Source organism: Bactrocera dorsalis, chromosome 2 (assembly GCF_023373825.1).
Source record: "Bactrocera dorsalis isolate Fly_Bdor chromosome 2, ASM2337382v1, whole genome shotgun sequence".
Classification (NCBI taxonomy): Eukaryota; Metazoa; Arthropoda; class Insecta; order Diptera; family Tephritidae; genus Bactrocera; species Bactrocera dorsalis.
The window spans coordinates 4290924-4310793 of NC_064304.1; the positions used below are offsets into that span (position 1 = coordinate 4290924).

The following is a 19870-nucleotide window of genomic DNA, read 5'->3' on the forward strand; positions in this document are numbered from 1 at the left end:
CCTAACGATTTCTTTGTGTTAAAATCGCTGATATGTTTGGAAAAAATTGTTGCAAGTTGTGTTTTCGGTAATGTAAATTTGTTGTTGGTTTTCCATCTAATATTTTTTTCGTAGCATAATCGATACACCCTAATGCGTAAAAATATTTACCTGCAAATATTATATATATATTTATCAACTTTCACTGACTCTTTAATTAATACTGATTCCATATGCATAATTCTACATATATGTATGTATGTGTATATATGTATGTGTGTTTGAGTGAGAGAATGTACACACTCAGGCAATAAAATAAAGAACAAGCACTACTTGAGAGCCACCGATGTCAATGATGCTCTTTCTACTTTTATGTACACATATTGTTTGTATGCTCAAACCCACATATACATATGTATATAGATATGTATATAGATATGTATAGTATGTACTTATATGCTTAAACGACAAAAAATGCCAGTCACGCTGATTTTGCAAAAATTACCTCTATATATTTACAAACATCTACTTAGTAGTACATGCACGCAATGTTTGTGAATAGAAAAAAGCTTTATTTGCAATCCGTTGAATTAAAAGCATTGTTGTAGAAAAGCTTGCTCTATGTAGTCGCTAGTTCTCGCAACGAGTAGTATTTGGGAAGCGCTGAATACTTCAATTTTGCACACACAGATACATATACAGGAGTATATACGAGTACACTTAAATATGTACATATGTATGTATGTCCATTTGTTTAATCACCTAGTTAACTATTTGCACCTACATACATATGTATGTACTTATATGAATTATTATTTTCGCAAATATTTTTATACTCTTGCAACCTGTTGCTACAGAGTATATTAGCTTTGTTCAACTAACGGTTGTATGTTTTGCCTAAAATTAAATGAGATAGATACATATACATATGTACATACATACTTATGTTAGGGTTATAGACATAGGTATGTAGATACATACATATGTATATATAAATGATCAGAACCGAGACGAATTAATATCCAAATCGAGAAGCAACTAATATAATGGAATAAAGCTTTGCACGGATGATGGATGCCCTTAGAGAAGGCCACCTAATAGCGAAAAATTGTTCAAATGGAACCAAAACTGTTCAAGCCCCTGGGAACTCAATATTTTTAAAGAAAATATCGGTCAATGTGTGAGATATGTACTTATATAAGTATGTAATTGAAATATAAAGAAGATCCTTTCCTGATAATAGCATATCTGTTCCTCCAATATAGGTTGAATCAGGTCAATACTTGCCCGAATAAAATCGGGTGAAAACTTGCCCTAGGCCCCATGTAACTAACAAGCTTCATGTCCATACATACATACATGAAATAACTTACCTGGCTTTAATCCTAGCAATCTGCAAGAGTATGGAATGTTCAGATCCTGACTTAGCCCTTTCTTACTTGTTTCTTACTAACTTAATCTAACCTTTGTAGCTACAGTCGTTCTTAAACAAAACATTTCTTTAACTCGCCATAAGAACTTCTTTGGTGCTTTTGGAGATAAAACTTTGTTTTACAATTAAAGTTGCCGCCGCCGATAATTTAGCCCATAATATAATTGGTGTATTTACCAAATAACTCCCAGATGTTATAAACATTTATCAGTCGTTAAGCAAACAGCCATTGCGCGATTTATTTAATCCAGAAAGAAACGCGTAATCTATGCTATTCGTTCTTATTATCTTCAGCGTAATTAGACTCTCATTTGAATATTCAAAGATTTTGACTTAGTGAAGTATGGTCCCTTATTTTAGATTACAAAACAATATTTGACTTCCATAGAGAAAGAAATAAAAAACACAGTAATTTCAGTAAAACACTATACTTTCTTATTTTAATTACGACACAGTCATAAAGATATAATGATGATCAATAAATGCTTTGGAACCGCACTATTGTATATAAACATACATTTTAGTTCATTAATTCCCCATATTCTATACAGCCCGCCCAGTTTTCTTCCCAACCGGGTGCAGTTTTCTTCAAATTCTCGTACCATCTGGCCACATTGGCATATTTACTGAAATCGTATTTGGCAACATCATAAGATGACACTGTTGCTAACAACGAGAGATCAGCGAGAGTCAAAGTATCGCCGGCAGCATAAGTATGTCCTTCGAGGAAAGTGTTCAAGAACTCAAAAGCTGTATCAATTTTATTGATCTTTTCATCATCTATAGGCTTTTTAAACATATATTTTGCTATATAGGCATTAACGAACGCCTGGTATAATGTGCCGGCATCAAAGAACAGACGTTGGTTGATGAGAGCGCGCTTCTTCGGGCATTTCGGGTATAACGAATCATTTTTACCGTATTTTTCGACCAAATAGATGATTATGGCACGTGACTCCCAAATAGAGAAGCCATTATCCACCAATGTGGGTATTGTATGTTGTGGGTTGAGTTTAAGAAACTCTGGTTTCAGATGAGCTCCTGCAAACAAATCTAACTTTATCTTATTTAATTTAACGCCGAGCGCTTCGGCGGTCATGGTGACGGCACGACAAGGAGCCGATAAAGGAAGATAGTAGAAGTCCATTTTGTGTCTGAAAAGTAAAAAATAAGGGCTTTTGAGATACATAAGTATATACCTACCTTACAGACCATATACATATGTATGTATATATATGTAAGTATATAAATATACATAAACATTTTAAAAGAAACCAATTTCTGTATCTGTATCTAAGGTTATAAACTGGACCTTACAATCTTATTATGCATTCCAGAGTACTTACACAAACTATTTTTAATTCCATTTATTACTTACCAGTATCGAAAGGTCCCTCCCTCGAATGTGTTAATTCCACCAGAACTCTTTTGAAACTAAACCACAAGTGTCTCCATGCTTGCTTTTGTATACATGAGAAAGTCTTATAATAATAAAAAGTAATGGAGAAATGAGTATTCGAGAGCGTAACTTATTGGTGTAATAAACCGATGGGTACATGAGTATATATTGCGTGTAGGAACATTTGTTACTAGAATCTCAACGAACCCAAATATTGTTCTATGTTGAGAAGAGTGCTATCGGAATTTTAGAAATTACTCTGTTATGTTAATTTTCCCACCGAATGTAAAAGAAAACCGGTTGATTTGAGAACTTAAACATAGTTTACTTGTTCACGAAATAGTACAAGCAAAAGAAAGAAAGATTTTACGACCCATAGGTGTAACGCATTCGCTCTCCGAATTCTTTTTATTTTTTGCTTGAGAAATGCAAAGCACTGTGTTATTTTGTGGAATGGTTCGCAGCAAAATACTATTAAATATATTTTCTTTGTAATCTCCAGTATTTCTGAAAGCCCCTTTAATTCATTAGGCTAGTCTATTTTGGGGTTTTATTCTATCAGCTACTCTCCAGATCCGAAGTTACATATTACTATTATAGATCCTTTTTAACTTATTTCCTGAACATTTTTAAAAAATTTTGAGTTCTAATTGACTTTCTGGATATATTATTGTATTCGTCGAAATATTTTCTCTAAGGTCAGTGACATCTGTATCAATTGGCACAAATATCGTAGCAAAGGTGAGCGGAAGCTGAAAAAGCACGACAAAGCAAGTGAAAAATCAAGTTATGTTGACAGCTTTCTTCGATTATCGAGGTGTGGTGCACTCCGAATTTCTTCCGACCGGCCAAACTGTCAAAAAGGAATACTAATAGTATTTGCGTTGCGCGCGAGAGAATATTCGTAAATTGGAATTCGGAATTGTGGGCCGACAACTCTTGGTTTTTGCACCGTCGCGTACTGCATTGATGTTTTGTCAATTTTGTTTTTCGCTGCCACCGTATTCTTTATTATTATTGCGATTTTTACTATTAACAGCTATGTAAACAAATACGTGATACTACCTATTAAGAATACATGTAGGTAAAAGTATGGCAGTGTTCCTATGAATTCATTTGTATTCTTATCTCTCATATTGAGTTTAATGAACACTGGGAAAGTTGCCTCAGTGAAATTGTTGAAAGCTTTGTTAGACGTCCATTAGGCATTAAGAATAAGTTCTTTAATAATCTCTTTATAGTTCTGTCTATAGATTCTATATAGAAGATATTTTGAGTTTGTTGTTGTAAGCTGCAGACTTTTCGATTCCTTGCCTTGGCAGCGATGTTCAATCTTCTTACATATTGCTATAGACTATTGATTCTGAAAGCTGTTATTATTCAAGCAAATGGCAATTATTGTCCATTGGTTTCTTTCAGCAAAATGCTTCCAAGATTCTGTCAAATTCCTGAAAACATTTTCAAAGACACGCCGAGCTTATGATAAGCATTTGAGAAAGTTTTGTATAAACCCTGAATTCCACAAACTTCATTATTAGCTTTGTGTACCATACACTCTAATCTAAAGTTGCTCCACCAAAGTTATGGAAACTTCACATTTATTAGAAATCTTTAGGAAATCGCTTCCACTCATGCAGAACTCATAGCTACACGTTACCGAGCTCAACAAAACCTTACATTTCTCAAATTTTTCAACAATGGTTTTATTTACCTCTTTCTTCTCTTTGATTCGGGTTCTGTATATTGAACCAAACATTTTAATGTTCTTACTATTGAGTAGCTGAAACAGAAATGTGTATAATCTCCTGATCGCTGGCTAAATAATGCTAAGAATATCTGACACACAATCACTAATTACTAAAAGTCTATTAAATAATAAACGTTTTTGATAAGATAAAACTTTTTACTCAAGAGCAAGCTAAATTCGGCTATCATACTTGTGCTTGTTGCCACAAATACAGGGTGTGCCATTGTTTTAAGTCAGTAGATAAATACTCAACAACCTTGGAAGAAGCAACTGCCAAATATGCCAGATGTGCGGGCGGCAAGACGAGCGGGCATATTGACAACCTTGAGTATACTTGTAATCGACCGTGATTCAAAATTCTATACAGTTGTTTTGCATTTCTAAAAAACGATAGCGTCACTTTATGGAATAATTGTGTCTTGCTGAGCACGACAATTTCTCAAATCACTATTAAAATAATTTTCTGCACACTTCCCGATTTCTTTCAGTCTGAATCTCTTTTGCTTAAATACAGCCGTTTACCATATGTAAATATGTATTTAATAAAAATAAAAATATTTTTTGTTTTAGGTTAATATAGTTAAAACACTTTTTTTCTTATAATTCTTGTTCATAATAAATATTATTTCTAGGATATAGTACATACATATGTATGTATGTATGTATAGCGACTGCCGGTATTAAAGAAAATATGAGAGAACTCTAACAAATCAATATATATGTATGTAGCTGTGTATCTGATAGTAAATAGTATAAGAGAGCGACAAATAACAAATACAAGCTTGATGGATCTGGTAAATAATAAATAATGGAAGGCAGGTCATTAGAAGTGTTCAAAGCGATAAAGCTCGCAAATTATCATTCACTGCACGCTGAAATACTTATGTACATACATATGTACATAGTTGAAGATAAGTACAACCATACGCTGGTGGCCACATCATCCATCTTATCTATATTTTATTGCCTTCTATTTACAGAAGCAAGTAAAAATGTTTGTTTGCGAATACATACACACCTTTAAAAACAAAAAAAAAAAACAAAAAAACACAGAAACACACAGTGGATGAAATGGCAGCACTTGAATCTCTTCAGGTTGCTCTTCGTCCCAAATGCGGCAATTTTGATGCCATTGAGGCAGAAGTGTGCCTCATCGTTAAACAATATTTGACTCGAAAACATCGGATCCTTTTGGAACTTTTCAAGATCCCATAGTGCGAAGCGATGTTGCTTGGGAAGGTCGAGCGGTTTCAGTTCTTGCACAAGCTGTATTTTTTACGTAAAAGCCCATTACGCGGATTACTTAATCTAGGAATAAATCATAATCCATTCTACTCGTTTTTATTACTTTCAGCGTAATTGCACTCACTTTTGAATATTTCAAGATTTTGGTCTGGTAAAGTATGGTCCCATATTTTGGACTAAAACAAATATTTCACTTCCATAGAGAGAGAAATAAAAAACACACAGTCATTTTAGTAAAACACTACGCTTTCTGATATTATTTGCAATTTAGTCATAAAGGTATAATGATAATCAATAAATGCTTTGAAACCGAATTAATGATTTACGAATATCAACTGCTTTCCGCTTAAATTTATCAGCTTCCATCTCATTATATATGGTATGTATGTACATACATATATGTATATGTATATTTGTTAAAAGTATTAATTTACATTGCATATTGTATATATGTACATATATTAGTTCAGAAATTTTCCATATTCTACACAGCCCGCCCAGTTTTCTTCCCAACCAGGTGCAGTTTTCTTCAAATTCTCGTACCATCTGGCCACATTGGCATATTTACTGAAATCGTATTTGGCAACATCATAAGATGACACTGTTGCTAGCAGCGAGAGATCAGCGAGAGTCAAAGTATCGCCGGCAGCATAAGTATGTCCTTCCAAGAAAGTGTTGAAGAACTCAAAAGCTGTATCAATTTTATTGATCTTTTCAGCATCTATAGGCTGTTTGAACCAACATTTGAATACATAGGAATTATAGAACGCTTGGTATAATGTACCGGCATCAAAGAACAGACGTTGGTTGATGAGAGCGCGCTTCTTCGGGCAATTCGGGTATAACGAATCATTTTTACCGTATTTTTCGACCAAATAGATGATTATGGCACGTGATTCCCAAATTGAGAAACCGTTATCCACCAATGTGGGTATTGTATGTTGTGGGTTGAGTTTAAGAAACTCTGGTTTCAGATGAGCTCCTGCAAACAAATCTAACTTTATCTTATTTAATTTAACGCCGAGCGCTTCGGCGGTCATGGTGACGGCACGACAAGGAGCCGATAAAGGAAGATAGTAGAAGTCCATTTTGCGTCTGAAAAGTAAAAAATAAGGGCTTTTGAGATATATATACGTACATACATACCTTACAGACCATATAAGTATATAAATATACATATAACACGTTAAAAGAAACCAATTTCTGTAACTGTATCTGTATGTAAGGTTACAACATGGACCTTACAATCTTATCATGCATTCCAGAGTAGTTACAGAAACTTTTTTTTTAATTCCATTTATTACTTACAAGTATCAAAACGTATATACTTATACTCCCTCGATTGTGTTAATTCCGCCAGGAGATTTTTGAAACTGAACGACAAGTGTCTCCATGCATGCTTTTGTATCCATGAGAAATGTAGCTTGTAATAATAAAATGTAACGGAGAAATGAGTATGCGAGAGCGTAACTTATTAGTGTAATAAACCGATGAGTATATGAATATAGAAGAGAAGTTCCATACCGCTATTATAGATATGTTTTTAATTAAATACTGTATCCCTCTGGACCCCCATACATTCCTCTTATTGATTATTTTCACTATTAACAGCTGTGTAAACTAAGGTGAAGTGTATATGCACAGGTATGGCAGCATGCCAAATCACTGGTTTGTATATTTACCTCTCATATTGAGTTTAATAAACACTGGAAAATTGTCTCCGGGATATTGCTGAAAGCTTCATACTTAGGCGTCCAGGGGGCCTTAAAGCATTTCCAAGAATAATATAATTTACGGGATACAACTTTGCATGAATACTGTTATTAGTGTGTGCCACCTTATGACCAAAAATTGTTGAAATCCAATAAAAACTGGTCAAGCCCCTAGGTACCGAATATTTAGACCCTGGTACCTGTAGTTGACTTTTGATCGAAAATATCGGTCAATGTGTGATTTATGGTAGATAAAACGGAAATTAAAGGATAATCCTTTTCTTATACGGTATGTCCGTATGTCAAAAATTAAATCAGACCAATACTTGTCCTAGCCCCCATATATCTAATATAAAGATCAGGATTTTCGAACATCCGGCTGACTTTACTCTATACGATTGGTTTTACACCTTAAAGTGTTCGGTTGTACCCGAACTTAGACCTTCCATACGTTTTTTCTTTTTCTTTTTCAAAATTATATGCTGTTTTTTGTATTTGTGGGCAACCTCATATCATGAATCAGAAACACCATGTGAATAAATCGTTAAAGTATCTTTCCGAGATATGGATGTAATTGTGCCTTCTTAAACACGACAATTTCTCAAAACACAAATAAAATAATTTCCTGCACACTTCCCGATTTATTTTAGTATTCAAACACACTTGTATTTATCTACATATGTGTGTATGTATGTAAATATGCATTTAGCAAATCACTTGAATACACAAATATTTTTATTGTTAAAATTGGCATAAAAATTTGTTTCTTATAATTATTGTACATAAATATATATATGTAGTATTATTTCTTGTATATATTTAGTACATATTTATGTGCATATGTATGTATGTGTGTATAACGACTGCCGGTATAAATGAAAATATGTGAGTACTCTAACAAATCAAATAATATACTATGTACCTGTGTATCTGATAGTAAATAGTATAAGAGAGTGACAAAAAACAAATAAAAGCTTAATGTCTACACACATATACATATGCAATATTTATATTTGCATGTGGTAAATAATAAATAACGGAAGGCAGGTCATTAGCAGTATTCAAAGCGATAAAGCTCGCAAATTATCATTCACTGCACGCAGGTGTACATAGCTGACAATACATACAACCATCTGCTGGTGGTACATACATATGTATAAAGGGGTTTCCTACAGGACTGATATGAATTTTAAGTGTCGTTTCGGTCATATTAATTCGCCATGATCTGTAATTCTTGTGAATCAATTTTGTAATGTTAAACCATTACATTCACCTAAATTGACAGTGTGGTGTGGTTTTGGGGCTGGTGGAATCATCGGTCCGTACTTCTTTCGAAAATGAAGCCGGCGACAACGTTACTGTCAACGAAGAGGTTTATTGATCGATGATATTCATTTTTTTAGGGCCGTAATTGAAAGAAGGTGATCTGGACAACATCTGGTTCCAACAAGACGAGGCTATGTGCCACACAGCACGTGCAACAACCGAATTATTTCATGAAATTTTGACATCGAATGGCCTCTAAAAAATTGTGATTTAACAGCATTGGCTTTAGAAGTCAATATTGAACGTGTTATTCATGACATATGTATGACTTGATTTAGTGAAAAAAATGCTCCAAAATTGGATTCATCGTATTCGTGCCTGGAAAAGAAGTCATGGAGATCATTCGAATGATATTAAATTCAAAACTTAATTGTAGCGATTGGACTTCGCATTAAGTAAAAAAAAAACCTTTGTATTTCCTCAACAATAAATGTTTTTTTTTTAAGAAATCATATCACTCTTATTGGAAACCCCGTTATAAATGTAATCAACTCTTTTTACCTCTTAACAGAAACAACACCTCAAAGGACTTCGTGACCTTACCGATATGTTCGCATATCTTTAAACTGCAAAAGTTTGTTTGTATACATATATTATATATATTTACATACATATATGTGCATGTACATACGTACTTTGAGTAGTAGCTGGTAATTAAAGTGACAGTATATAATCCAGTTAATACTCGTAATAGTTCGTCCTGACAAAGTGCTTATTTCCACTTTTTTCGTTGGCCATCTAAAACCTTTTAGTCCTTGAACAAATTATATTACAATTTTGGGAAACCGACGTGTCTCAAATATGATATGACCTCTACCGGATACCATGGTGATACTTTTGTTGTGGAATTCCCGTTGATTGACGTAGCCTACTCATTAGCTATAATAATCGATAAGTTTGAACTCGGTTAACCTAAACAATTTACGTGTAAAAATATAATAACAAGAAATTAAAGAGCTATTAAAGTCTCATTATAGTAATGTAATCGATTAAAGCAGTTGTTCGTCTAGACACTACTACATATACTTACATACATACATATGTATATATTTAAATGATCAGGATGGCGAGACGAGTTGAATTCCGAGCGAATCTCCGACTTTCCATGCAAGCGATAACTTAAGTATAAACCGAGTTATTGGATGAATGGTAAAAGTGTTCCATGGTAAAAAATATAAGACGATTTCGTAAGATCTGATTCCTTCACTTTCCAGTATACAAATCAAGAAGCAATAATTTTAAACTAATCCAACTTTCCACGAATAATGTCTTTGGAATGTGCCACCTTACGAGCAAAACCTATTCAAAACGGACATACATGAGATATGTTATGGGATTTTTAACCAACCATTAACCGAATGTGTTCGTAAGTGAGCTTGGTCCAACCTTCATATCCCTAATATAATGAATTCCGATTCCGATATGATTTTAATATCTTTTCCGCTGATGGAAGGTAAAATGTAGTTATAAAACTATCTTAGTTTATGACCTTTAATATACATATGTTCATAAGTTCTTAAGACACTAATCTGATTGGAATTCATCAAGATTTCATCGAAGAAAGAATTTGAATTCTTTCAGAATATAATTAAAATAAATCCCCGAACTTAGGTCTTCCTTACTTGTTTATTTCAAAGCATGTTATTTATTTTTATTTTTTATTAAAAGTTCCATCTGGACGAACATCTCAGGCCAATTTAGGTTTAATAAAACATACATTGTTTGAAAATATCATATTCTATTTATTTTTTTTTTTTTATTATAAATAAACAGCCATCTGAACCGTCATGCATGACTCCTAATGATAATAGCAATTTTGACATCAGCCCCAATTACAGCTGAGCTTAGCTACTAGATTAATAACAAGTGCCAGCTATTAAGTATATTATGATAGCATCCCAGTAGAAAATCATTGGCTTCTTCTATTCACAAAACAGGTTCGAAGCTAGTCTTCACACTGATTTTTCCAATCGACGTAAATGTTAACAATAAATGTTGGTTTATTGCGGTTAGTTTATTATTAATTTGTTATTTATATTTTTTTCACTAACATTTTAGAATGGTTTATTTACATATGCATCTATCTAATATTGAAATTAAAAAACTCTCCTAAGACCCTAATCAAAAGTAATGCTGCGCCTTAGTCATCCTTCTCATCACTGCCCACAAGCTTCTGCAGTTCGTGATATTTGCGTATTGCGTTCTGTACAAATACCGTAGCACGACGCACACGTTCCGGTGTCATGCCCTCGGCTATCATGCGACCCACACGTTCCGCATTGTCGCTCTTCAAATACTCCACAGCTGTAGTGGTGACATTACAAAGCGGTGTGAAGCTGCAGACGAATCTGGACAGGGCGCCGCCAAAGAATATCATGCCGATCGCACCGAGAATAGTGGCGACGACACGAAACAAGGCCGACATCATCATCACCGAGAAGAGGTTCGTCAAGTAGGTGAAAGGACTTAGAAGTGAGTTGCTGTTGCTATTATTAGCTTCCACGGGTGTATTAGCCGTAGGCACTAAATAGCCTTCATAGCCAGTCTGCACGACATATGGACCCGGATAGATGGGGCCGGTGCCAGGTAGTGGTGCAGGAGGCGCAGCTGCCGCATAGCCGATGGGCGCTGGATAGGCGGCATAACCGGGATAGGCCGCACCAAATTGACTAATATACTGCTGAATGGCCTCGGGTGTCAGGAAGCCGGCGTACATCGGTGTTGCCGCATCGCCACTCGCGCTGCCTGTATTCGCCTAAAATGAATTCAAATGATGTAAGTATTGAAGTTGATTTAAGAATTATTGTGCAATAACAACATACCGCCGGAAGAGTTTGTGGTTTTTGTTCGCTGGCAGCAGCCTCAAGTTCCGTCTCATTTGTTGGCATGCTAATTTGCTGCTCATCTCCAGCGTTTGGCGCTTCGGCTGCATTTGTGTTGGCGACTTCAAATTGTGGCGTCGGCGCATTCGTCACTGCATCTAGTGGCACCGCGTGCGTACTTCCTAGGCCCAGTAGAAGTATGAGCGCGAAGCACTTCAGCAATCTGGAAGGTGTCATCTCTCAGTAATACTTCAAAGTGTTGTGTTCTTAAAGTTGTGCTGCTTCTGACGTATCAAAGCGACTGTTCGCCGCTGAACTGCACTACGCCTATTTATTAACTTGTATAGCCAGGCAGTAAGGACACTCTATATCGACAGCACATATTTAACACACGAGCCTGGAAATATCCGCTTGTACTTCCGGGTATTTTCATTTATACCTAATTTCCAAGGTTTCGCTTCAATTCATTATGATCCGCCTCCAGCCGCGTTTGCATTTCCCCAGACTAATTCGGTTCACGTGTCTGCTTACCTTCGGTTTTTAGATTAGCAGTTTCAAATTTTCCCACTTTACACAATACAGTCAGACACAACAACTTATTTTTGGTATCTCTATTTGTATGGTGCCAGGCTCTTGCTGCGAGTGTCCTTTCTTATCGCGGCACAGGTAAACTGCAGCTATGCGCTTGCGCAGACGGTAACGAAGACAATGCAAATGTTTTCGCAAAAGGCCGCAAAGAAATTCTATGAAAACGATCAAACAGTGGTGGTTGTTAATATTGGGACAGGTTACGAAATTAGACATTAAATAGTTAAAAGCAGTAAAAGTTTGAAAGCAAAATGTTTAAGGGAACCAATTAGTACCAGTTGGTATTTTTTCCGAATCGCATAGTAAAGGTTCGATAAAGTTTTTTAACAGTTTGGTTTAAAATCTTCACTTGTAAATTTATTAAATGAAGTACATATATTCTATTATTATAAATTTGAAATAAAGCCCTTTTGAACTAAAATATCATACGAAAAATGAGTCTTACGTCTCATCTTTTAGATCTTAATGTTCTTTGTCTTTAAAGCATATCTCTGATTAGTGTATTTTTAATGTCACTGCCTCATTTGTGGAATCACAATGTAATTGAATTATTACCGTGTCATGTCTGGGGAATAATCCCATTCATATTAAACGATGGCGCTGTAATTAGCTTGCATTTAAATCAATTTACACTTCATTAAGGCAATTATGATTTGGCACAAAATGTACAGGGTGGTTCCCAAAACAATGCTTGTAGTAAAAACTAATATGTATATATTGTATATATTATGTATGCTGATCTGATTTATGTATATGAAGCCCCCTTTTCCATTGTTCAAAAATGGAACCGTCCTTGAAAGCCAAAGGATCGTAATCACTTGGCGATTTCTGACTACAGTCAATAAAATGATTGTGAAATTCATATACATAATTATAATACAATAAATTAATATACATATGTACATATGTACATAGTAAACAGTTGCAAAATTCAAGTCATCGTTGAAGTAACAGTAAAATGGCTAGACCACTTCTGAGCTATGACATGTGCAATCACAAATGGATATCTGTAATGAACGCATCAGTGACAAAGAATGCATTTCCCATAGTTATTAAATATGCTAAGTCATTGTGTACTTAAATACAATAACAATAACAGTAATGTCAAAGTCAGGTAAACGACCAATAATGGAAATATGTAGAATAGCTGAGGTAGCGAAACTCTAAGACGGATTTTTTTTAGCTGCAATATTTTGTAGAGTACCAAAAAGAGTGTATTTATCTTAAGATATTTATATCAATTTGATAAAGACTGAGATATAGCGAGGTTCCCTACTATTTTAAAGAAAAAACATGGAAACTTCAAATTCAAAATTTACTAAGAACATTCCTTGAAATTTATTTTTTGAAGATTATCTCTTTTAAATGTCGGCCGGGGCTTTATCTCAGATGGTCCATCCGTTGAGTCCGATCTTTTATGACTCGTTCGAGCATTTCGACTGAGTTATGCGAACGGCACCGAAACGACTCTCTTCTTCGTGTATAATGTGAGCTACGGCTGCTATATAGTATTTTCCTCCCAGCGTGCTGAAAGTGGTCTATTCGGTCGAATATTATCCATCGAACTGAAATTTTTATACTCTCGCAACAAAGTTGCTAAAGAGAGTATTATAGTTTTGTTCAAATAACGGTTGTTTGTAAGTCCTAAAACTAAAAGAGTCAAATATAGGATTATATATACCAAAGTGATCAGGGTGACGAGTAGAGTTGAAATCCGGATGTCCGTCCGTCCGTCTGTCCGTCCGTCCGTCCGTCCGTCCGTCCGTGCAAGCTGTAACTTGAGATATCATGATTAAACTTGGTACACGTATTTCTTGGCTCCATAAGAAGGTTAAGTTCGAAGATGGGCAAAATCGGCCCAATGCCACGCCCACAAAATGGCGGAAACCGAAAACCTATAAAGTGTCATAACTAAGCCATAAATAAAGATATTAAAGTGATTTTTGGCACATCGACATCGCATTAAGAAGGAGCATATTCGGACGTAATTTTTTTAGAAAAGGGGGCGTGGCCCCGCCCTCTACTAAGTTTTTTGTACATATCTCGGAAACTACTATAGCTATGTCAAACAAACTCTATAGAGTCGTTTCCTTCAAGCATTTCCATATACAGTTCAAAAATGGAAGAAATCGGATAATAACCACGCCCACCTCCCATACAAAGGTTATGTTGAAAATCACTAAAAGTGCGTTAACCGACTAACAAAAAACGTCAGAAATACCAAATTTTACGGAAGAAATGGCAGAAGGAAGCTGCACCCAGGCTTTTTTTTAAAAATTGGAAATGGGCGTGGCACTGCCCACTTATAGACCAAAAACCATATCTCAGTAACTACTCGACCGATTTCAATGAAATTTGGTATATAATATTTTCTTAACACCCTTATGACATGTACGAAATATGGATGAAATCGGTTCACAACCACACCTTCTTCCAATATAATGCTATTTTGAATTCCGTCTGATGCCTTCTCTGTATAATATATACATTAGGAACCAATGATGATAGCGGAATAAAACTTTACACAAATACGGTATTTGAGCTGAGGTATCCCTTGTGGAAAAATTGTCGTGATCGGACTATAACTTTTCAAGGTCCCTGATATCGAACACAAAGAACTCAGTGCCTAACCTAACCTAACCTAATTTTTCACCGAAAATATCGGTAAATCTCTCAGAATTTAATTCTAATTAATTTTACAGCAAAATAAAAAAATATGTAAATGACGGATAATGAAATCTTGATTATCACTTTATCATGCGAGAGTATAAAATGTTCGGTGACACCCGAACTTAGCCCTTCCTTACTTGTTCTCAAATTCTTTTCTCTCCATGAAGCTGCTCCGTTGTCGGACCCACTGATAGATATGTTAGGAAGATTGGATCTTTATACGACTTATTTGTCTTACAAAAGACTCCATCAAAATAAAGCCGTTGCATGAATAAATTTTATGTTTAATATAATAACTTCACGAAATTTGGGCACAGATGTATTCTTCAAATCAAACTACTATAGCACTTAACTGCATGCAATCTGATCGATCAAAATCAAGGCAAAAGTCTTCATAGAAGTAATTTTTTTCTTATTAATTTAATCAATTAATTAATATTAAGAAGAATTAATCATACATCAAACGATAGTTTAAACTAGCGCTTTCTGTTGGAGGCAAGCTATAAACCAGATACGTCTGTAGATTTAGTTATACAGATGCATGTTGTTGCTTGAAGAATTCCACAAAAGCCCCAACTCCTTCCATTCCGCAAGTGAAGCAAATATTTTGGTTACAACCGAACACAGTCACGCTTTATTTCTAAATATTATGGCATATCGCAGTTTTATTATCTAAACGAGCATCTACATACATATGTATATAAATCTATCAAGTGTGTTTTCATAAAAGCAGTCTCTTTAACTCAGCTGCGATAATTACTTACATTGTTTTAAGTATAAGCAAACAGTTACATTTACAATTAATCAGTACTATCACAAGAGCGCTTGTGCGATACATAAATATGTACATAAGTATGTACATAGACGCAAATATACCACACAAGTTTACTTGTAGCACTTCCTGACTGAAGTCGAACCAAAAACATCACATTTGAATTAAAATTTGTTAATCAAAGTCCTCCTGAAATGTGTTTTTACTTCTATTTATAAATCTATTTTCATTTATTTTTTATTATTTTCGTCAAATTCAGTTATTTTGCTCTATAATAAACTAGCCTTTAGCTAATTTTTCATTTTCTGTCGGAAGTCTCATGAGTCAGCCACACTAAACATATCCAGTTTTCAATTCAAACAAGTCTGGGACTTTTATGGTCTTAGTTGTACCGCATTTAATGACTTTTACTTCACTGGAGTAAAGCACTAACAACAATTGCAACTCTCAGAAAAACTTCGGAAATATATTAATTATAAAACAATTTATTAAACGTTTGAATAGACTACACTCAATTACTATGATTAGAGTGGATTGACTATTTGTGTAAATACTATGTTTGTAAATATTTCTCTCCACCTCTTGCTTTGTAAACCCAAACTCCGCTCTTGATAGAAAAGTGCTTCATATTGTACTTGAGTATGTTTCTGCTTACACAAATAACTTCTTGAATTCCAAGCAACCTGCCCAGTTTTCGTCCCAACCTGGAAGTCTTTTACAATGTTCGTACCATCTGGCAACATTGGCATATTTGCTGAGGTCGAAATTCGCAACATCAAATATAGATACCGATGCTAAAATAGATAAATCAGACACGGACAGTTGATCACCCGCCACATATTTGTTGCCTTCTAGAAAAATGTTCAAGAGCTCCATAGCAGTCTCCATATTTTTATACAGTTCAGGCACCACTGGTTTCTTAAAAAAGAGTTGTGGATAGTAATAGTCTGCAAAGGATTTGTACAATGTGTCCATGTCGAAGTATAAGCGCTGATTGATGACAGCACGCTTCTTGGGACACTTGGGATACAATGAATCATCTCTGCCATATTCTTGCACCAAGTAAATCATAATCGCGCGTGATTCCCACAGCACAAAATCCTTGTCAACCAAGGTGGGCACGACTTTCTGAGGGTTGATCTTCGCGAAGTCATTGCTCATATTTTCTCTCGCTAGCAAATCTAGGAATTTCTTATTCAATCCAATGCCGAGACTTCTAGCAGTGAGTAACACTGCGTGGCACGGAGCAGAACCGGGGTAATAGTACAAGTCCATGTTGTTGAGTGAGGGTTTTTTAAGCTGGAATGAAGAAAACATGCACGAACTTTATATTAATGTTAGTAGTAAGAGAAATAACAGTAAATTAATAATGCTTATCCGTTCAAATCGACTCACTCAGCGTCAAAAATACTTTGAAACTAAAGTAAATCTTACAGCTTAACGCTTTGTATTGTATTTAATATGTATTTACATATTGTATAAATTTATAGTCTGAGCTATAGACAATTATTTAGTCTGTAAACAAATTAAACTAACATGAGAGTGATATTAGAAGCAGCAAAGCCAGGAGAGGAATTTGTTTGGAAGAGTTTCTCAAGCGGATAACCCTATCGCAAATTTTTTAACCGTAGAATAATTTCAGTAATAGTCGGGGATTGACACATTTGAATATTACGGTCTCCGAATTCAAGTGCATCTATTATAGCTCTAAGGTTTGTCAAGCTAACTAAAAACGCATTTTCTTTACTCAATCGGTATAAGTTATTGTTTTTGAGCAAGATATAAGCAAAAGTATGTACATATCGCTCATTTGCTGCAAGACCGGCATAAGTCAAAAAAATCGATTCTCCAGAAAACGCGTTTAAAGTTTTCAACTGACTACAACCTTACACGGTGACTCCAACCTTACACCTCTTCTCAAGCGGAGCATATGAGAGGTATTCATACGAATTTTTCACTCAACATGAAGTATGATATAACGAACAATTCTGCAGCATTAACTCAAAAATTACGTTTTTTGATTTATGCCGGTCTTGCAGCAAATGAGCGATATGTCGTGACTTCAGTGGGTCCTTCAGAGCATAATGATGTCACAAACTGATCACTGAAATCCGTCCACGATTAATTGTCAAAGTCTAAATTCAATTAGTAACAACAATTCGTCAAATATCTCTCATTCTTTCACATTATTTCACGAATCCCTATTTTTAATAAAAACTTACTTGTATACTTATTTGTAACTGCACTGCCCGCAACAACTAATAAAACTGATACTGTTCAGACAATTGAAAACTTTCAAAGCTTCTTTCGATTCGTGAAACTTAGATGTACATTAGTGTGGGTCAAAAAAAAAAACAAATATTCTTTCTTCACTTGAAAAAAAATTTTACTTTAAAACAATCAAACTTCAAACGTTAACAACTTTTAAACGGTTAGGTTTACGGAAAAATTGTGAGAGACCTTTTAGCAGAACGTTCAATTGCCTATAAAACCTATGTAACGAATTGTAGCAAACGAGACTTGAATTTTGCTATTTGATAATAGGGGTATTCAGACCGAAGCCTGTTAGTTGATATGTACTTCGTTAAAAGGCTTAACTGTGAACATACTTTTTGTTCTACCTCTGTAGTATGGTAAATTTTATTCCGAAACAGCTGATTCAATTTTATTAAAGAGTAAAAATGCCTCAACAAAGTGCAAATACATGTAAAAAACTACCGAATAACGACTAACGAATTAACAAGGCTGGTCTGAATACCCCTAATACAAATAACACATAAAACGAAGAACCTTCCCAGCAATTAAGAGCTAATACTTGGAGAGACTTGATTAGAGGTGTCTAAGAACATATTTTTTAGAGCACTAAGCTAAATTTTATTCGGCCCACCCTAATGAACATAATGTACTTTCAAATGTGAATATTCATTATCAATACTCCTAAAATTGGTCCTATCGATTATTTTGGGAATCGATAATTCAATGTTGATTTCCATAAAGCTTACATATCTGCAATGAATATGCCACACCTCTACAATCTTAAGTTCACACTTAATCAGAACTAGTGTTGGGAACTATCGAGTGATTTCAACTATCGATTGTTAACGACTGAATGATTTTGACTATCGAATGAATTTTCTAAGCAAAGGCGTACTCTTCAAACAACAAAAAAGTACTGGAATTTTATTCATTTTTAATTAAACCAATACAAAGGTTTAATTTAATTCAATATTTTAATAAAAAATTAAAAATAGTAAAACACAGAAAAGATATTCAATATCATATAAAATAAATATAAATATAAATATCAGAAGAACGCAAAAAAATATTAATTATATATTAAAATTGCTATTTAAAAATATTATTTGATCTAGCTTTTCACCTTTAAGTCTATTTCTCTCAACGAAATCTTGTCTAAGATATTGTTCCAAATGCATTCGTTGTAACAAATAGTTTTTGCTTCCGCTACTTTTTGGTCAAGTAGAGTCCAAAGAGATAATTTACTTTTATCAGCGGGTAATTCTATTACTGGCGCTGAAGCAGTCCTTTGGTTCCGCTGTATGAATGTATGACCCAATTCAAATGTTTTACTATTGATGCTGCAAATAATACCAACAGTTAAAACGGTTAAGTGAATGTATACATAGCTACAATTTCGAATCGCAATACATAGTTGCAACCTACTTATATTTTATCAAACCGACTAGAAACTGTCATTTAATCTTGCCAAATACCGATGACCATATGAATCTACTTTAGTCATCTTATTAATTTGGCGATGCCTCCTACATTATCGCTTTATAAGTCTATATTTATTATTATTAATACTTTTCACTTAAATCTATTTTAAGCATCTATTAACTTCTACCACTCATACATGCATTCAATTTAATTTCCATTATCACACATAATTCAACATAAATCATTCAACATAATTTTGAAATACACGCAATTTAAGCATTATTCGTACATTTGCTGAATATTAGACCATTTACTTGAAATGGAATAAATGAATTCGTACAAAAAATCTTTGCTAGATATCTACTTCCATAAAATCATTCTTGGTATGAACGAAAAAATTCGAATGAACGAAAAAATAGTAATGAGTGATTTCTTGAAAACTATCGAATGAATGAAAATTGCTGAACTATCGAATAACTTGATTGTTTTTATTCGATAGT

At 34.4% G+C, this 19870-nt stretch overlaps 4 protein-coding genes across 7 annotated transcripts in view; all 4 read right to left on the reverse strand.

The window, feature by feature from the left end:
• Positions 1-1823: 1823 nt before the first annotated feature.
• Positions 1824-19870, reverse strand: part of LOC125776420 (glutathione S-transferase D1-like) — a 111069-nt gene continuing 93022 nt past the window's right edge. Inside the window, exons 2-3 of one of the 3 annotated variants that reach the window (XM_049448195.1) lie at positions 2790-2803; positions 1824-2565 (exon numbers count right to left, since the gene is read on the reverse strand). In XM_049448195.1, the coding sequence (XP_049304152.1) occupies positions 1932-2558 (627 nt within the window). In that variant the 5' untranslated portion in view covers positions 2559-2565; positions 2790-2803 and the 3' untranslated portion in view covers positions 1824-1931. Of the gene's footprint in view, positions 2566-2789; positions 2924-7110; positions 7219-19870 lie in introns of those variants that run through there. The other 2 variants (XM_049448194.1, XM_049448193.1) reach the window with 2 other exon arrangements.
• LOC105225840 (glutathione S-transferase D1-like) lies at positions 6031-7224 on the reverse strand. 2 transcript variants are annotated; one of them, XM_049448190.1, is made up of 2 exons: positions 7111-7224; positions 6031-6897 (listed from the first exon to the last, which is right to left on the reverse strand). In XM_049448190.1, exon 2 carries the CDS (start codon positions 6888-6890, stop codon positions 6264-6266), a length of 627 nt encoding a protein of 208 aa, XP_049304147.1. In that variant the 5' UTR covers positions 6891-6897; positions 7111-7224; the 3' UTR covers positions 6031-6263. The 2 variants fall into 2 exon arrangements, with proteins under 2 accessions (XP_049304147.1, XP_049304146.1); XM_049448189.1 differs by lacking the exon at positions 7111-7224 and adding an exon at positions 6949-6995.
• On the reverse strand, positions 10836-12398 carry LOC105225818 (uncharacterized). Its single transcript, XM_011204453.4, has 2 exons — positions 11663-12398; positions 10836-11595 (listed from the first exon to the last, which is right to left on the reverse strand). Exons 1-2 carry the CDS (start codon positions 11897-11899, stop codon positions 10981-10983), a joined length of 852 nt encoding a protein of 283 aa, XP_011202755.2. The 5' UTR covers positions 11900-12398; the 3' UTR covers positions 10836-10980.
• On the reverse strand, positions 16158-18011 carry LOC109579500 (glutathione S-transferase 1-1). Its single transcript, XM_019990118.2, has 2 exons — positions 17915-18011; positions 16158-16991 (listed from the first exon to the last, which is right to left on the reverse strand). The coding sequence occupies exon 2, from the start codon at positions 16965-16967 to the stop codon at positions 16344-16346; it is 624 nt and encodes a 207-aa protein (XP_019845677.2). The 5' UTR covers positions 16968-16991; positions 17915-18011; the 3' UTR covers positions 16158-16343.

Excerpts from the sequence above, each read along its gene's own strand:
- LOC105225840 (XM_049448189.1), bottom strand. The coding sequence starts at position 6,980 with ATGTATATTTATATACTTATATGGTCTGTAAG. Across the intron at positions 6,898-6,948 it reads ATACTTATATGGTCTGTAAG|ACGCAAAATGGACTTCTACT; the intron begins GTATGTATGTAC and ends TTTACTTTTCAG.
- LOC109579500 (XM_019990118.2), bottom strand. The coding sequence starts at position 16,967 with ATGGACTTGTACTATTACCCCGGTTCTGCTCCGTGCCACGCAGTGTTA.
- LOC105225818 (XM_011204453.4), bottom strand. The coding sequence starts at position 11,899 with ATGACACCTTCCAGATTGCTGAAGTGCTTCGCGCTCATACTTCTACTG. Across the intron at positions 11,596-11,662 it reads AACCACAAACTCTTCCGGCG|GCGAATACAGGCAGCGCGAG; the intron begins GTATGTTGTTAT and ends AATTCATTTTAG.